The sequence below is a fragment of the Tachypleus tridentatus genome, chromosome 8, assembly GCF_004210375.1.
Source record: "Tachypleus tridentatus isolate NWPU-2018 chromosome 8, ASM421037v1, whole genome shotgun sequence".
Classification (NCBI taxonomy): domain Eukaryota; kingdom Metazoa; phylum Arthropoda; class Merostomata; order Xiphosura; family Limulidae; genus Tachypleus; species Tachypleus tridentatus.
Window position 1 is genome coordinate 53,814,697 of NC_134832.1, and position 18,656 is coordinate 53,833,352.

The 18,656-nt window shown below is 34.0% G+C and overlaps 1 protein-coding gene across 1 annotated transcript in view; it reads left to right on the forward strand.

Moving 5' to 3' along the window:
• The window catches only part of LOC143222415 (solute carrier family 12 member 2-like), a 63,405-nt gene that overhangs the window by 26,284 nt on the left and 18,465 nt on the right, over window positions 1–18,656 (forward strand). Inside the window, exons 9-18 of the mRNA XM_076448916.1 lie at window positions 2,119–2,331; window positions 2,554–2,661; window positions 4,904–5,027; window positions 5,803–5,904; window positions 7,978–8,133; window positions 8,688–8,787; window positions 9,969–10,080; window positions 10,594–10,728; window positions 12,126–12,232; window positions 17,021–17,196. Coding sequence (XP_076305031.1) covers window positions 2,119–2,331; window positions 2,554–2,661; window positions 4,904–5,027; window positions 5,803–5,904; window positions 7,978–8,133; window positions 8,688–8,787; window positions 9,969–10,080; window positions 10,594–10,728; window positions 12,126–12,232; window positions 17,021–17,196 — 1,333 coding nt within the window. The remainder of the gene's footprint in view (window positions 1–2,118; window positions 2,332–2,553; window positions 2,662–4,903; window positions 5,028–5,802; window positions 5,905–7,977; window positions 8,134–8,687; window positions 8,788–9,968; window positions 10,081–10,593; window positions 10,729–12,125; window positions 12,233–17,020; window positions 17,197–18,656) is intronic.

The window sequence follows — 18,656 nt, forward strand, 5'->3', positions numbered from 1 at the left end:
ATGTCTGATACATTCATGATATGGTAGCATGGTAAAGAACTTTCTAGAGCTCAATAATTACTTTAATATCCATAAACCCTCTATTCAATTTATTCATGAAGTATAAAGAAACAGCATCTTACAGTTTCTGGAAGTACTTGTTAAGAAAAACAAAAATAAGTTAGAAACTACAGTCTATCATAAACTTTTTATAATTTAAGCTAATTTTGCACAACCATGACCTTTGTACATTTGATGCACACAGTAACTGGTTTTCACACTGCTGAAGGTGGCATGAAGCCACATTGAATCATGTGTAGTGACTATTACAACCATTGATTGGCTTAAATAAAGATGTGTATTATAAACTGTTGTTCATTTGTGGATTTTAATTATTCAAATAAATATACATGTTCCATGAATTTTAACTTTTTTAATAAAGAAAACCTTTATTTAAAATATTTTCAAATGTGTTTCTACTGCAACAGTTTGTTTCAAATTTTACACAAAGCTGTGCAAGGACTATCTACACCAGCTTTCCTAATTTACCAGTGTAAGACTAGAGAGAAGGCAGCTGGTCATCACCACCCACCACCAACTCTTGAGCTACTCTTTTACCAACGAACAGTGGGATTAACTGTACATTACGAGTCGAGTGCCTTAACCACCTGTCCATGCTGGGCTCTACTGCAACAGATAGCACTGAAATGGATTCCATATTCTCAGCTAATTTTTTATTACTTCAAGCTCATTGATGTAAATTATGTGACTGCTGATAGACATATTGTTATCATTAGTATGTTATGTGGCATTGGTTTTAATGTTGTATACATGTATATCACATGGTAGTTGAATGTTTAAATACACCATATGTGGAGATAGATAAATAAAGCACAAATATCAGTGTTCTCTTTCTGTTTATCTGTTATCTAACTACTTCTAGACTGCTAGACCAATCTTGACCAACATTGTGGGATGATCGTCTGGAACAAGGGGCATGTTAATGGGGGTTCCCAACCTCCTTCACACCCCTTCATTACTGTTATTGAGCAGTTGTTATCTTTGACGGAAGTTAAAAGAAACTACATTCATAGATGGCGCCACATACACCAAGAATATATGTTAAGCCACATATATTCCAGACAATGTTGTCTCTCCCCTGTTTGATAGGCAAAGCTTAAAATTCACTTTTGAAATGATGAGAGAAGGGCATGAATGATGTTGAAACAAAATTGTATTTCATTAGCAGGATATTGTTAGAATTTATCACACTATTTTTTGCATCTCAAAATGTGATGCAAATTAAAAAATAAAAATTTGCTCTTAGCAAGACTGAAATGCTAAACAATTACTTTTTGCAGTGGGTAGTAAAAGTGGCTCAGAGATTTGGCTCACAATGAAATTAAGTTTGCAACACAATTAACCTTTTTTAATGTCCAGCAAATAATTTAGGTTCACAGATTAATTGAAATGTTGTCCATCACTTTGGCCAGCTACTTTTACCATATTTCTGTGAGAGGGAGGCCACACAAACATTTTGTGTATCTTGGACATCATGGTAGTGCTCTCTATGGAGTAATGCAATAAATAAAAAAAGTCCAACACTTTAGCAATAATACATAATCTCAGTTGAAGTTTCTTCTCCAACAGCCACAAAAAGCTGATGTGAAGAGCCAGTTATTGAGTTATAACTATAACCTGTAACCTTTTGACTTCAGCCCATGACTTTCTATTACTTAATCATGTGAAACACTGTGAGAAGGACACCTACTGCCTTTACTTGTGCTGCTATCTTGTTAACAAAGTCAGCCTGAGACACCACACATCTTTTAAGTATACACATATACAGTTTGTAAGGCTTATGCACAATGTTTGGTGTGGTAATAATAAATATGTTATAAATAAACTGTGTGAAAGTTAGGATTTTTTTATTTATTGTATCATCCACCCCCACATTTTCTTAGTTCATAATCTGGTCTAAGAATGATCACCTCAGTTTGTCAATTACATACCAGGAGAGAATAAAACCATGGAAGAAACTGGCTTTGTTATTATTATTGACAGTGAAAGAATTTTAAAACCAATACAAAACTTAATAGAAATATACCAAACTGATGCAGGATTTTGAATATATTTCAGGACCCCCAACGAGCCATCCCTAAAGGAACATTTCTGGCTATTTTCATTTCATGTACAATGTATATTTTGTTTGCCATAATTTCTGGTTGTGTATGTCTTCGTGATGCTAATGGAGTTGAGTTGTTTGTAGCAAATGGGACAATTGAAATGATACAAAACTGTTCATATGGACCTGAAGGGAAATGCCATTTTGGACTTATGAACTTTTATCAGGTTAGTTAGTTTTATTCAGCACTGGACCTGTTCTTATATCAGCTAGATCCCATGTTTTATTACTTTTAATCCTGTTGTTGTTTGTTTAGTACATGTTGTTGTTGTTGAGATAAACTTGTCATTCAATAAGTATATAAATACACAACTTATTTTATCAATTTTAATGTGAAACGTTTCAAACTTTAAATTCTCTATTGTAATTTTGCCTATTACTCTCTTCAGGTCATGGAATTAATTTCAGCCTTTGGACCTTTAACCTATGCTGGAATTTTTGCAGCGACATTGTCCTCTGCTCTTGCAAGTCTTGTTAGTGCTCCAAAAGTTTTTCAGGTGTTTTTCTTTTTCATTTGTTCTTAAATACATTTAATATTATATAAGTAATATAGAATTCAAAATAGCTAGACCTACCTTTGGGATGTGACTAATTTTTTTTTAAGTTACTTTTATGCTGTCGACGAAGGTGACCAAAATTCTGAGTTCTTTATGTACTTGTTGATGAGACTTATTTGAACTGATCGTTGTTTCATTTTTTTCATTGTGTTTAACCTTTTGTAACTTCCTTGTTTATACAATTCGTTTATTACCACAATGCTGAGCATGTTTTAGTTTCTCTGCTATCCTACAAAGTTCTTCAAAATACTAAAGAAAGAAAATTGGAGCTTGGCCCTCAACATACCTGCTCACATAACACTATGTAACACAAATTTTGTTCCTGGATATTATGTGTTATTTCTTAATTGCTTATGTTGTAAAAGTACAGAGAATGACCATTATTCCCTCCAAACTTTGCTTTTGTGACCTGAATAATGAAGTTTAGAAATTAACTTATTTTCTATATAAAAACGGACAAATTTGTACATTTTCATTTACATGAGGTCTGAATAAAACAACGTATGAATCAAGATTTACATGTATTTATGCTAAAGTTATACAGAAATGTTTAGAAGTGAGTATTTTTTCGATATATGCGACTGTTATGTAAATCACTTTCACGTATCAGCTCCCAAATATAGTCTCCCATCATGTTTTCGTTATACGCTCCCAGGTCACAAAAGCAAAAGTTTGAAGATAAAAATAGGTCTTTTCCATTTACTTTAGGCATAAGCAACTGGGAAATAACACCTTCTGTCTAGGAACGAGAAAACTGTAAACATTTTGTTACATAGTGTATAGTACTGTACTTATGCTTTCCACCATAAATCAAGTTTTATTTTTCACACTTGCTGCTGTTACCTTTGCTTTCAAATATCAACATGATTCTGATTCAGTATTTCCAATGACACTCAAAATTTTAATTTCTTTAGAGACCCTACTCATTCAGTATACCTCTGGCATGCAAGAGTATTCTGGGACTGTATTTTATACCCTTATTCATGAATGCTAAATTATCTCCTTTTTCCCATAGCAGGTTTAACAGTTTGTATGTATAATCAACTTAATTTGAATAACTGCCTTTTTTTTTCTTTTGTATCATATCGTAACAGAGACTTATCGTCTTATCCACAACTGATGATGTAGCTACCTTCATATACCATGAATGCTATCAGTTTCTTTTGTCTTTATTATTCAAAGACTTCAGAGCATTTTGTCTTCAACAACATGTATTTCCAATGTGTTTTCCTGAATGTCATAGATACAGTAAACTTAAATGAGTTTAAGAGAATCTTCCATTACAAGTACATTATAGTGCATTGTGATCTGACCCTGAACACCTGTTATGTCATCATTATGTCAACACATGTTATGTCATAATACCATAATGTTGAACAAATACATACTGCTAGACTCCTCCTTTTTATATGTCATTTACAAGGTGATTAGGGCAAGAACTTCCTTGAATAAAAAGAATGCATTTTTCCAGTATCTTCATGTGGTCCAGTTTCTTATTAGGCTGGTCCACTCATTTTCCCATGAATGCAGTCCATTTACTGTGGTCCTGAATATACCCTTCAATTTTGCATGATGTTTGGTCTAAGTAGCTACCCGTCAAAGATTCCATGTTTGTGATAAACCACTGATCCTAATGACTCCATCTCTTTCATTGTAGGTATTTGAATCTTACATTTTTAGAAATAACATTAATCAAACAGGCACTTGCCTCTGACATGAGTAGATCCCCACCCATTTTACCCCCTCCAAAAGATGTGCTTTCCATGATGACTAAAATTATGAAATCTGAATAATGACAAGAAAACCCAACTTATATATGTCCTCCTGATGCAAGAATCAGTCACATGAAAGGGGACAGTGGAGAAGTACAGGTCATTTCACACATGTTTTGTATTGTGTCAAGGATGTTCATAATTTCAATTTGTATATTTCCACACAGCATGGGAACAACTCAACAAGGAAAAGTGTTTTGTTTGTCACAGTGGAAAACTTTTATAAATAATTTTAATTCTAAAAATGTTTTTCACAAAAAACACATTGCTCTTCTGTGTAAATAATCTTACTAATCTATTATTACTTTTTAATGCTAAATATGTAATGATATTTTTTGTGATCAAAGTAGAATTTATGATAATTAAAACCAGTAATGCTTCTTCGGGTAACACTGGGATTATTGTTGCAGGCTTTATGCAAAGACAAACTTTTTCCAAAATTTGAGTTTTTTGCCAAAGGGTATGGGAACAACCAGGAACCGTTCAGAGCCTACATTTTGGCTTTTGTGATAGCACTTGCCTGCGTGATTATCGGTATGACCACTGTTGTTTTTTATCATTTTATAAAATGTTTTCAGATTAAACTTTTATATGATGTGTGAAATTAAAGACTTGGGTAATAGACAAGTGTTTTCTGTGCTAAATAACCTGAGGTTAAAGACTTAGGTAATAGACAAGTGTTTTCTGTGCTAAATAACCTGAGGTCACTGTGCAGTTTTGTGATTATATACATATATAAGTGCACAGTGACTTTTCGAACACCCTGTATGTCCTAACATATGAGAATCATGAGATAGTTTTTTTCACTTTGGAGAATAAATAAGTAAATTAAGCAGCTTGTCAAAGAGTAAGTCGCAGTGCTTGGAGACCAACAAAGTGAGTCGATTATTAAAACTACATTTATTTGTCCGGTTGTTTTTTATTCATATAATGACCTGTACAAAAGAAGACCACCACCTACATATTTCATTCCAGTCGGTTCTTTTATTTTCCATTTTTATTTTTATAGATATATGTATGTATGTTGTTGTCTAAAAGTGGAAAATATATCTCTTCCCCTCACAAACAGCTTAGTTGCTAGAAAGCGATTTCCATTAAGAATGGTTGTAAGTTTAGCATGAGAAACCATAGGGGGCTATAAACAAAAGAAATAAGGGTGTGAAATTTTATTTCGGGTTTTTAGTTTCAGAAAAGTGTAACTTTTAGCACATAACCTTGCTGTACTTTTATCTGCATTTATATAAACTATAAATAGAACTTTTCCATTTTTTTAAGTGATCTCAATGTAATAGAATCTTTCCTTTTTCAGGTGATCTGAATATAATAGCTCCCATTATATCAAACTTCTTCCTTGCTGCATATTGTTTAATAAACTTCTCTTGTTTTCATTCTACGTATTCTATGTCCCCAGGTAAGTTCCAACTGAATTAAATTGTTTCATACTGTAAGTCCACTATTCTGTTTAAAACGCCTTACAGTAATCCTGCCCTTTGATACTGTTTATAGTAGATACATAAATATTTCTGTTTTGAGTTTCCTTGTATTTATTTATAATTCTCATTATATCAATTAAGTAAGCACAATAGTGTGCTGATGGGTTTTTGTGCATAAACTTAGATATTGGAAAAACGTACGTTAATTTGCTTTGTAAAGCAAAACTTATATTTATCTGATTTTGTAGTTAAAATTTAAACTAGAGATGTTCATATCATTCTAAATGCTCTAAACAACAGTCTGCTTCCTGAAATTACAATAGCTAGGTCTTTATACAAGACACAAATATACAAATACTTTATTATAGTTTAAATTTTTCAAAGATGCTAGTGAAACAGATGATATTTCTCATTTATGAAAGATCTTTATGATTTAAAGAGACAGGCTTAAGGCTGAGGAAAGTATTATTTGAGGTATTATGGGAAATGTTTTGAGATGCCTACCATTTCAGTCTTATGGATTTTTTTTTGGGGGTGGGGTCCCGCTGACCATTTTGTTTATATGCATATAAATAGGTATATGTGAGTTCAGAGCTGGAGAACGAGGCATTGAAACATTGGTTTCTATATGTCTAAACTCATCAGTATATTTGAACCCTTAGCATTTAAAAGACTTTCACTTTCAGTTACATTTTCTGGTTTTGTACATATGGTAACAAAACGTTACACATATTGTGGTTGTAACAAGAAAAGTTTTAACAGAATAGGTTTAAAAGTTTGTGGATTAGATATTACTTCCCCAGTTACTGTATATTTATGTGGCGTGTGAAGAATTTATAGTATTTGTTGTTGATTTGTTTTTGCATTAATGCTATTTATTCTTCAAATTAATTTATTTTTATAAACTCTCCACCAAAAATCTTTATACAAGATATTTTTCATAAGTTTTTAATAGACAAAATGGACTTCCTTAGTCCATCAAGGATGTTATTACCACTTCTTTCTACTCATTTAGTCATTCAATCTTTTCTTGAACTAAGTTATATTTCTGCCTCCAACACCCTTGAAGGCACCTCATTCCAAAAGCCAACTATCCTGTTTGAAAAGCAATACTGTCTAAACCGCAGACAACTCCTGTGTTGCCAAAATTTGAATTTATGACTTTGTCCTGATGATTTCGCTGCCAAAAATGTAAAAGTTTGATAAACCTATTTTATCAATAATCAAATCACCTCTAACCCTTCTTTCCTTTAGAGAAAACAAGTTCAGAGGTTTTAATCCCTCATAATCCCAGGTATCATTCCAGTGGCTGTCCTCTGAACCTTCTCCAACAGTTCGATGTCCTTCTTGAGTATGGGAGTTCAGAACTCTAAAGAAAGCCTTACAGATTATTTGTACAGTGAAACAGTAATATCCCTTGTCCAATATTCAGTATACATGTGCTACTTGCTATCCTATTTGCCCTACTGCTAGTTACAATATATTGTTTAGATGACTTAAGTGGTTTTTCAATCACAAAACCAAGATCCTTTCCTTCAACCAGAGTAGTTAATATATGCCCATTTCAGTCCTTTATTGTGTTTGTAAATTACAGCAATGAAGCATTTGTGAAGTTTACCGTCAGTGCCTATTAATGAATGTGTACATGAATATATTGATAGATGACAGAATGCACATTGTATGAATATTACAATTATAGTTGTACAATATATCATCTTCATTATGGATTGTTTGATATTTGTTACGAGGTATTTTGTTTGTATGTATTTTCTTATAGCAAAGCCACATCAGGCTATCTGCCGAGTCCACTGAGGGGAATTGAACCCCTGATTTAGCATTGTAAATCCGTAGACTTACTGCTGTACCAACAGGAGATGTGATGTATTTTACTTGCTGTAAAATAATCAATATTAATGACTTTTTAACGTGCCTTGTAATGTTCTATCAGTTCTGAGCTTTTCACTTGACTTCACATTTGGGATTTTGTTTATTTACATTCATACAGAAAAACCTGCACTAATGTATCCGTAATAACATTTTGGTTATTTCAGGTTTCCGTCCAGCTTTCAAATACTACAACATGTGGATTAGTTTGTTAGGTGCAATAATATGTCTGGCTGTTATGTTTGTTATAAATTGGTGGACAGCTTTGATGACTTATGGTATAGTCTTGGCTTTGTATATATTCATATCTCACAGGAAACTAGGTAGGTGTTTGTAAGTTGTGAACTAATAAATTCACATAGATATGAAACCCTTCCTCATTGACTTATGTAATCAATGCCATTCAAATGTTCAGACAGTTTAAGTTTGGAAAGCTTTTTATTCTGTTATTTACTCGTATGTTTGGTAAAGCTAACTGAGGATTATAAAAAATAATAATTCAAATATTTATAAAAGCATTTTATCACCTAGAATAAGATGAAAAATATTTTGCAAATGTATGTAATTCAAAGAATATTTGTAAACTTCTGGTTCAGTAATAATTCCTTCTATGCTAGTAAACGTATTTCATTTGTCAGGTTTTATATTATGTAAAGTACTTATGAAGTATATATTTTGATATTGTTATGCAGCATTTTAAGAGATAGTTAAAATATAAACTGATTGTTAGTTTCTAGAATATTTCAATCTTATTTGCAATGATATGCAAGTACAAGGATTAATTCACAACAAAACTTGTTTCATATTTGTGTTCCTTTGCAAAAGTAATACACTAAACATACAAGAATGACAACAACATCTGATTGTGAACTTTCAGATGTGAATTGGGGCTCATCTACTCAAGCCCAGACATATAAAGATGCCCTTACTTCTGTTCTCAATTTGAACCAGATTCAAGAACATGTAAAAAACTACAGGTAAAAGTTGCTGTGATTTCTTGCATTGAGATTTGAAACAGGGTGTTCGGGAAGTCACTCTTCACTTGTATATTTATTAACATACAAAACTGCACAGTGACTTTCCGAACACCCTGTATATTTTTCTTCAGTAATTTAACATGAAAGTTCTCAAGTTTGGTGTTAGTTAACATTTCTCCTAAATTCTAGTGAATAAACAAGTTTGGATGTTTCTCTAAGCAAAGGCATGCTGGCCTGTATCCCATGTTTACCACAGGCCCTCAATCTTAGTTTGTAAATCTGTAGATTTACTGCAGTCCTACTGAGTGATGAATATATGAGAAATATAATACTTATTTAATTTCACCATAGAAAATTAATTACTTAATCTTAGACCTTTAACGTTTAAAATTAATTTGATTTTGTTTTTACACATATCTGGACTGTACACTCATTAACTGAATATTTTTCAAATGTATGGTTTTCTTTCTACAGTACAATAGTACACAGATTTTGTTTGAATTTTGACAGTGTGTGTAAGGTGTCTTAATTTATTTTAAGGTTAATTAATTAGCAACAGAAATGAAACAGGCTCCTCAGTTCAATGTTTATTCAATGCTATAGTAAAGCTGGTCATTAACTGAGTAGAAATTAAGTCGACATGAAACAAGATAAAGATACTGAAGAAACATATAATTGTGTGTTCTTTTGTAAAGCATAAACATGCACAATAAGTGAAGTAAAGATGAATTTTTCCAATTTATTTTATTAATGAACATGCTTTTTATTTGTAGAATCACTGTTCCTGATTTAATAATTTGTGCTTATATTTTTCAAAAAAATGTTTAAGATTACCTGTGGAAAAGATTTTTTGAAGTTCATTGTAATATAAAAAAATATCTTAAACTATACTATTGTGAAGCAGTGCACACACACATCTATTCAAAGAGTAGTTATTGTTTTTTTCATTAAAATGAAAATGTGTTGTTTTTATATGCATGACAATGAATTTTAAAACAAATCAAAATATATTGCTTTATAAATTATTTTAAAATATATTAATTAACCTTAAAACTTTGAATATATTTTGTATTGTTAAAAATATTGTTTCAGTGTAATTTTGAATATAAAATGCAATAATCAATACTTTTATATTTTAACCTTTGCATGATTTTAAAATACATTACCTCATAAACCTACAGGCCTCAGATTTTGGTGTTGACAGGAAAACCTACAAGTAGACCTTCGCTGATAGATTTTGTTTACAGCATCACCAAGAAACTAAGCCTTATGATCTGTGGAGATGTTCATAAAGTAAGCTTATATAGCATTTGTAAGTGTATTATCTATTGGTTTGACTCATGAGTGCATAATGGCTACAAGAGGTTCCAGGTACATACTTATAGCTATCTTTATATAATAGGTGTAACAATTCACTGTAAATTTAACTTAAGTTCTTACCTATCAAAGAAATGTATCTTTTATGTTAATTTATTTTACATTTTTCAACTAAATTATACATTACCATCATGCATTAGATTTTGTTTTGTGTTATTTTGTAAAGTTCTTCTGAATGCACATACGAATATTATAATTTAGAAGTCTGAGTAAATATATTACATGTAATATTTATTGTAACATGACATATAAAACTCGCTAAACCTTGACAGCAAATAATAGCTGAAGAATTATTTTCCATCAGGATTTCGTGAGTTTTAAATTTGTAATTGTAGGATAGATCTTGTGTAATTTTTTATTCATCAGTCATCTGAATTATATTGTTCTTACGTAGATTTATGAGAAACATTTTTTTCTTGTCTTAATTAGGAAAGATTAAATCAGCGGGAAAGGGACCATCTTAACCGGGAAGCGCATCAGTACTTGCAGAAGAGAAAAGTTAAAGCATTTTACAGTTTAATAGAAGAAAGCAGCTTCTCAAGAGGAGTGAGATCCCTCATACAGGTTTGTGTAACCTGAAATACCCATACCTGTAGGTCCCTTGCACAGGTTTGTGTAACCTCAAATACCCATATCTGTTGGTCCCTTGCACAGGTTTGCACAACCTCAAATACCCATATCTGTAGGTCCCTTGCACAGGTTTGTGTAACCTCAAATACCCATATCTGTAGGTCCCTTGCACAGGTTTGCACAACCTCAAATACCCATATCTGTTGGTCCCTTGCACAGGTTTGTGTAACCTCAAATACCCATATCTGTTGGTTCCTTGCACAGGTTTGTGTAACCTCAAATACCCATATCTGTAGGTCCCTTGCACAGGTTTGCACAACCTCAAATACCCATATCTGTTGGTCCCTTGCACAGGTTTGTGTAACCTCAAATACCCATATCTGTAGGTCCCTTGCACAGGTTTGTGTAACCTCAAATACCCATATCTGTTGGTCCCTTGCACAGGTTTGCACAACCTCAAATACCCATATCTGTAGGTCCCTTGCACAGGTTTGTGTAACCTCAAATACCCATATCTGTAGGTCCCTTGCACAGGTTTGCACAACCTCAAATACCCATATCTGTTGGTCCCTTGCACAGGTTTGCACAACCTCAAATACCCATATCTGTTGGTCCCTTGCACAGGTTTGTGTAACCTCAAATACCCATATCTGTTGGTCCCTTGCACAGGTTTGTGTAACCTCAAATACCCATATCTGTAGGTCCCTTGCACAGGTTTGTGTAACCTCAAATACCCATATCTGTTGGTCCCTTGCACAGGTTTGCATAATCTCAAATACCCATATCTGTAGGTCCCTTGCCATCCTTCTGGTTAGTAATTAAATGTTATGGATAGCAGCAGGTAACTGTAGTATCTTTGTCGTAAGTAATATAATAGATTAAAATATCTGCAGCATACAGAGAAAATAATTATTTGATTTGTAAAGTTAAAAATTAGTTTTAATTTTTGCTTCAGTGTTTTACTCGTTTTTGTTTTTATTATTCTAACCCTAATAGTTGTATTCCTAGTGTAATGAATAATTTTCATCATTTTCTACTTATCCTGTTGCTGTCTATAGTTGAAATATTCATGAAAATCTGCAAACTTTGTGGACAGGAATATACGATGAAGATTTTAAGAGTTTCTGGCACTGTGATATATTATGTGGCATAAATGTTTTGATTAATGCTTTTGGTATAATTGGATAAATTAAACAAAACCGTCAGATATGTGTTCCATTTTATATATATATATATAAAATACACATTTCTCTTTCTATAAACTAAACATATATATATATATGTAGTTGAACATGCAGTGCAGGTATATAAGGAAAGAGAAAACGAAGCTAACCGTAAAAGAAACTTTGTATGTTATTTTTGTTTTATCTTTTAATATTATGATTTTTCAGCTGGTTGGTATAGGAAAGCTTCGTCCAAATATGATTTTTATGGGCTACAAAAGCGACTGGCAGGAATGTGAGGAACAAGACGTCTTAGAGTATTTTAATGTCATCCAGTAAGTCTCTTCCTCTTCAGTTAGTGAAGTAGATTCCTTGAAGTTGTTGGTTTTTGTTTTCCTCGTGTATTTTGACACGTAATGCATATCTCTGATGCCAAAATTTCCTGTTATATTGTCAGTTTCTTCAGAATGTTAACTACAGAATTTAGTGCTAAAATAGAACAATGACAAATATTTTCAAGGGTGTTTTTTTTTTTTTTAGGTATAAGTACTTGAAATTTTATGATCACTTAAATTGCAATTTTGACAACACTTTCTGAAAAAGTGCACCCTTTATAGACTGTTTTTCTTTCTATTTTCTTGTTCTTTTCTTTCTTTCTTCTTTCTTTCGTGAAAATGTCAATACATATAAAGAAATGACAGGGAACTTGACAGTTTCAGTGTTTTTTGGAATACTTATGTTCAACTTTGATAAGTACAAGATTCATAATGAAAGACCTTCCAATAAGTGGAGAATCCACAATAAAAGACCTTTAAACAAGTGCAGAGTCCATATTAAAACACCTCCTTTAGCTGCTTGCCTTTCCAACAAGTACACAGTCCATAATGGAGTCTCTCCATGGACACCACCTTTAGCTGCTTGCCTTTCCAACAAGTATGCAGTCCATAATGAAACACTTTCAACAAGTACACAGTCCATAATGGAGTCTCTCCATGGACACCACCTTTAGCTGCTTGCCTTTCCAACAAGTAGTCCATAATGAAACACTTTCAACAAGTACACAGTCCATAATGGAGTCTCTCCATGGACACCACCTTTAGCTGCTTGCCTTGTACACAGTCCATAATGAAACACCTCTATGCACACCTCCTTTAGCTGCTTGCCTTTCCAACAAGTACACAGTCCATAATGGAGTCTCTCCATGGACACCACCTTTAGCTGCTTGCCTTTCCAACAAGTACACAGTTCATAATGAAACACTTCCAACAAGTACACAGTCCATAATGGAGTCTCTCCATGGACACCTCCTTTAGCTGCTTGCCTTTCCAACAAGTACACAGTCCATAATGAAACACTTCCAACAAGTACACAGTCCATAATGGAGTCTCTCCATGGACACCACCTTTAGCTGCTTGCCTTTCCAACAAGTACACAGTTCATAATGAAACACTTCCAACAAGTACACAGTCCATAATGGAGTCTCTCCATGGACACCACCTTTAGCTGCTTGCCTTTCCAACAAGTATGCAGTCCATAATGAAACACTTCCAACAAGTACACAGTCCATAATGGAGTCTCTCCATGGACACCACCTTTAGCTGCTTGCCTTTCCAACAAGTACACAGTCCATAATGGAGTCTCTCCATGGACACCACCTTTAGCTGCTTGCCTTTCCAACAAGTACACAGTCCATAATGAAACACTTCCAACAAGTACACAGTCCATAATGGAGTCTCTCCATGGACACCACCTTTAGCTGCTTGCCTTTCCAACAAGTACACAGTCCATAATGAAACACTTTCAACAAGTACACAGTCCATAATGGACTCCCATGGACACCATCTTTAGCTGCTTGCCTTTCCAACAAGTACACAGTCCATAATGAAACACTTCCAACAAGTACACAGTCCATAATGGAGTCTCTCCATGGACACCACCTTTAGCTGCTTGCCTTTCCAACAAGTACACAGTCCATAATGAAACACCTCTATGCACACCTCCTTTAGCTGCTTGCCTTTCCAACAAGTACACAGTCCATAATGAAACACTTCCAACAAGTACACAGTCCATAATGGAGTCTCTCCATGGACACCACCTTTAGCTGCTTGCCTTTCCAACAAGTACACAGTTCATAATGAAACACTTCCAACAAGTACACAGTCCATAATGGAGTCTCTCCATGGACTCCTCCTTTAGCTGCTTGCCTTTCCAACAAGTACACAGTCCATAATGAAACACTTCCAACAAGTACACAGTCCATAATGGAGTCTCTCCATGGACACCACCTTTAGCTGCTTGCCTTTCCAACAAGTACACAGTTCATAATGAAACACTTCCAACAAGTACACAGTCCATAATGGAGTCTCTCCATGGACACCACCTTTAGCTGCTTGCCTTTCCAACAAGTATGCAGTCCATAATGAAACACTTCCAACAAGTACACAGTCCATAATGGAGTCTCTCCATGGACACCACCTTTAGCTGCTTGCCTTTCCAACAAGTACACAGTTCATAATGAAACACTTCCAACAAGTACACAGTCCATAATGGAGTCTCTCCATGGACACCACCTTTAGCTGCTTGCCTTTCCAACAAGTACACAGTCCATAATGAAACACTTCTACACAGTCCATAATGCACACCACCTTTAGCTACTTGCCTTTCCAACAAGTACACAGTTCATAATGAAACACTTCCAACAAGTACACAGTCCATAATGGAGTCTCTCCATGGACTCCTCCTTTAGCTGCTTGCCTTTCCAACAAGTACACAGTCCATAATGAAACACCTCTATGCACACCTCCTTTAGCTGCTTGCCTTTCCAACAAGTACACAGTCCATAATGAAACACCTCTATGCACACCACCTTTAGCTGCTTGCCTTTCCAACAAGTACACAGTTCATAATGAAACACTTCCAACAAGTACACAGTCCATAATGGAGTCTCTCCATGGACTCCTCCTTTAGCTGCTTGCCTTTCCAACAAGTATGCAGTCCATAATGAAACACTTCCAACAAGTACACAGTCCATAATGGAGTCTCTCCATGGACACCACCTTTAGCTGCTTGCCTTTCCAACAAGTACACAGTCCATAATGGAGTCTCTCCATGGACACCACCTTTAGCTGCTTGCCTTTCCAACAAGTACACAGTCCATAATGAAACACTTCTATGCACACCACCTTTAGCTACTTGCCTTTCCAACAAGTACACAGTTCATAATGAAACACTTCCAACAAGTACACAGTCCATAATGGAGTCTCTCCATGGACTCCTCCTTTAGCTGCTTGCCTTTCCAACAAGTACACAGTTCATAATGAAACACTTCCAACAAGTACACAGTCCATAATGGAGTCTCTCCATGGACACCACCTTTAGCTGCTTGCCTTTCCAACAAGTACGCAGTCCATAATGAAACACTTTCAACAAGTACACAGTCCATAATGGAGTCTCTCCATGGACACCACCTTTAGCTGCTTGCCTTTCCAACAAGTACACAGTCCATAATGGAGTCTCTCCATGGGCACCTCCTTTAGCTGCTTGCTTTCCAACAAGTACACAGTCCATTATGAAACACTTCCAACAAGTACACAGTCCATAATGGAGTCTCTCCATGGACTCCTCCTTTAACTGCTTTTCTTTTCTGTTTCATATGGATGATTTTTTTTTTTCAATGAAATTCACCTCTCATCATCTCGTAGCTTTCTTATAGAATATTGTTAGGATATGGTAGAATTTCAGTAGGTTCTGAAAGATTTCCATATTTAGCTCAATTATGTTATGAGAAAATCAGTGCAGAAACAATCAGCCAGTTATCTTGTTTGTTCACTTAAATAGCTCTGTGGAACTGAAAACAACTTTGTACCATAGAGATATGTACTAGGTGTTAAGAGAATGTACATTACATGTTGTATAACAAATAGTATGCCCTTCAGTGATTCAGTCCCTACAGTGGGCATGGTACAGACAGCACATTGTTTACCCTTGCACTTAACAAACTACAGTATTTTTGTTTAAATTCTAGTAAGATTATTTCTGTAATTAAAAAAAATAAATACAAAAACCATAAAAATATCATTGTTGGTGGTATATATGCATTATTTATTATTGAACCTCATTGGATTTTTCAACTTTTACTGTTCATTTATGTACGTGTCTATGTGTAACACAAAAACAGATTATTTATAAGGTGAGGTGACAATATTTTTTACATATTGTGCTACAAACGTTGTGGGAAGAAACCATTTATACTCATGGTTCAATCTGATCACAAATATTAACCCATTTCTTTACTTTTTATTTGTGAAATTCAGACCAATTTATACTGTGTACTTTTATAAATAATTAACAACTTGTAACACATAATGCAAAATATTTCAGTTTTTAAGATGGCAAGCTTAAATAACAGTTTCAATATATATATAAATGTTGTTCCTAATCGATTTGGGTATATATGTGTGTGTGTTTGTAAAAAAAACTTTCTGAATCGTTATAACAAAAGGGTATGATTTTGGGTTGGATAAAAATTAAATAATATATACAATTGATCTGAACAGTAATTATACTTATACAGTCCTGTGCATTTATATTTCTATATAAAATCTAAAGGCATGGACAAAAACCTCCTGACAGCACCAAACATGTTTTTAAAATTCTCAAAAGCCAAATGTGGCTTGTTGTAAGTATGCCTAAACTATGAACCCAAGTGAACCCATTGTTGCTAAACATAATCTACCCTTTTGGGTCACAGGTGTGTTATAAGAGTGATGATCAAATACTTTTATTTCTTCAGCCAAGAGTTTATGGTCAGTTCTGTTGACCATATGTTTTCCTTCTGGTATATATTTGTTCAAAATTAGGAATACCATGCACGGGTTACCATTGTTTAGCTTTGGGCAAAGAGTCGTAACCTCCAGTACCTTGGACTTAATCTCTGAACAATTATTGACCCAGAAATAAGGTATGAAAGTGTACAGTAATCTTCCATCATAGAATATATAAAATGAAATAACTAAGAAGTTAAAGATTGAAATCATGAGAGCCAGATGCAGAACTTGAACAGATTTTTGAATCGTGACAAGTAATTATTTCTGGCTCTGTAAATTTTAAACCTTCATTTCCAGTGATGCATTCGACATGCACATGTCCCTGGGAATTTTACGACTTCGAGCAGGGTTTGATTATTCCGAATATGACATTGCTGAAGAGAATGAAAATACTGTTGAGAGAGAGCCAGATTTACAGAGAGAGGAGTCTTTCCTTAACTTTCCACGAAATATCTCTAGTGCGCAGTTGTCAGGTTAGTAAATACGAGTTCTTGGGAAGTTTATATTTTGTGAGACATTACTTTAAAATATACATGTGTGAACCAGGTATGAACATACATGTGTGAACCAGCTGTGAATATACGTGTGTGAACCAGGTGTGAATACATTTTTAGAACTTTTTTTCTTATTATTCATTTAATTTTTTTTCGAGTTTTAGTTTTAATAAAATAATTTAGTGTATCACTGACTTGTTGTACCAGTTCCAAACTTTATATAGTGTACAGGTAACAAAGTAACTTAGTATAAATACTGATGTGCATACCAGTTCCAAAAAAAGAATATAGTATTCTTAATAAAACAACTTGTACTAGCTTGACAATATATATAGTGTAAGTCCTTCATTTGAAAGTTAAATTCAGTTCTGTGTATATGTGTATATTTTAGCATCTTGTTTCTAATTTTGAAAAAGAACATGGTTCAAGAGGATGATTCTAATATTCATTAATCCCATTTTATCTACAATATTATATTGTACATACCATGACAATACTGTAAATATTATCTAAGAAGTTAATATTTCATCACAAAATAAGAACTGCATTACAAACAGCAAGACTGCACAATGAAACAGAGTCACCTGGGCTGTAATATAAAGTATAAGATGTGCCGAAATTTATTTCTTTTATCCAAAATATTTAAGGTAATACCATTATTAAATATTTTAATTTCTGGATCCATAATGGGAAGGGGGGTTTAGAATGTCATCCTAGTGGTAAGACTTTTTTTCTTATTTATCTTTTGCTTATTTTCTGCTGTTTGTTTGTTTGTTTTGAATTTCGTGCAAAGCTACTCAAGGACTATCTGTGCTAGCCATCCCTAATTTATTATTGTAAGACTAGAGGGAAGGCACCTAGTCATCACCACCCACCACCAACTCCTGGGCTACTCTCTTGTCAACGAATAGTGGGATTGACTGTCACATTATAAAGCACCCATGGCTGAAAGGGCGAACATGTTTGATGCAACAGGGATTCAAACCCATAACCCTCAGATTACAAGTCAAATGCCTTAACCCATCTGGCCATGCTGGACTGTAATTTTCTGCTGAGAACAGTCACCTACTCACAACTTTCTGCAAGTAGTGAAGGGTGATATAGATATGGGATGTTGTAATATTCATATCCTGTCCTCTTATTTGTTATTTTAATTTTTTCTTATCTACATATGACATATATTGCAGATAGTAGTTAAGAGTGATAGATGATGTATCCCCACCACAGTGTGTGTTCTACTTCTTCAGTTACCTCCAAAACCCATGACACATATTATATTCCACATAATATCCTGTGCCCTGGTGGCTTTGTTTTGTTGTAAAGCATTTTTGCTTAAGACTTGTTTTATGTAATAATACTGTATATTCAAGATAAGTTTCACTAAAATACTTTTCATATTATTATTTTATAAATTACAGTATTAATTCATTGAATATTTT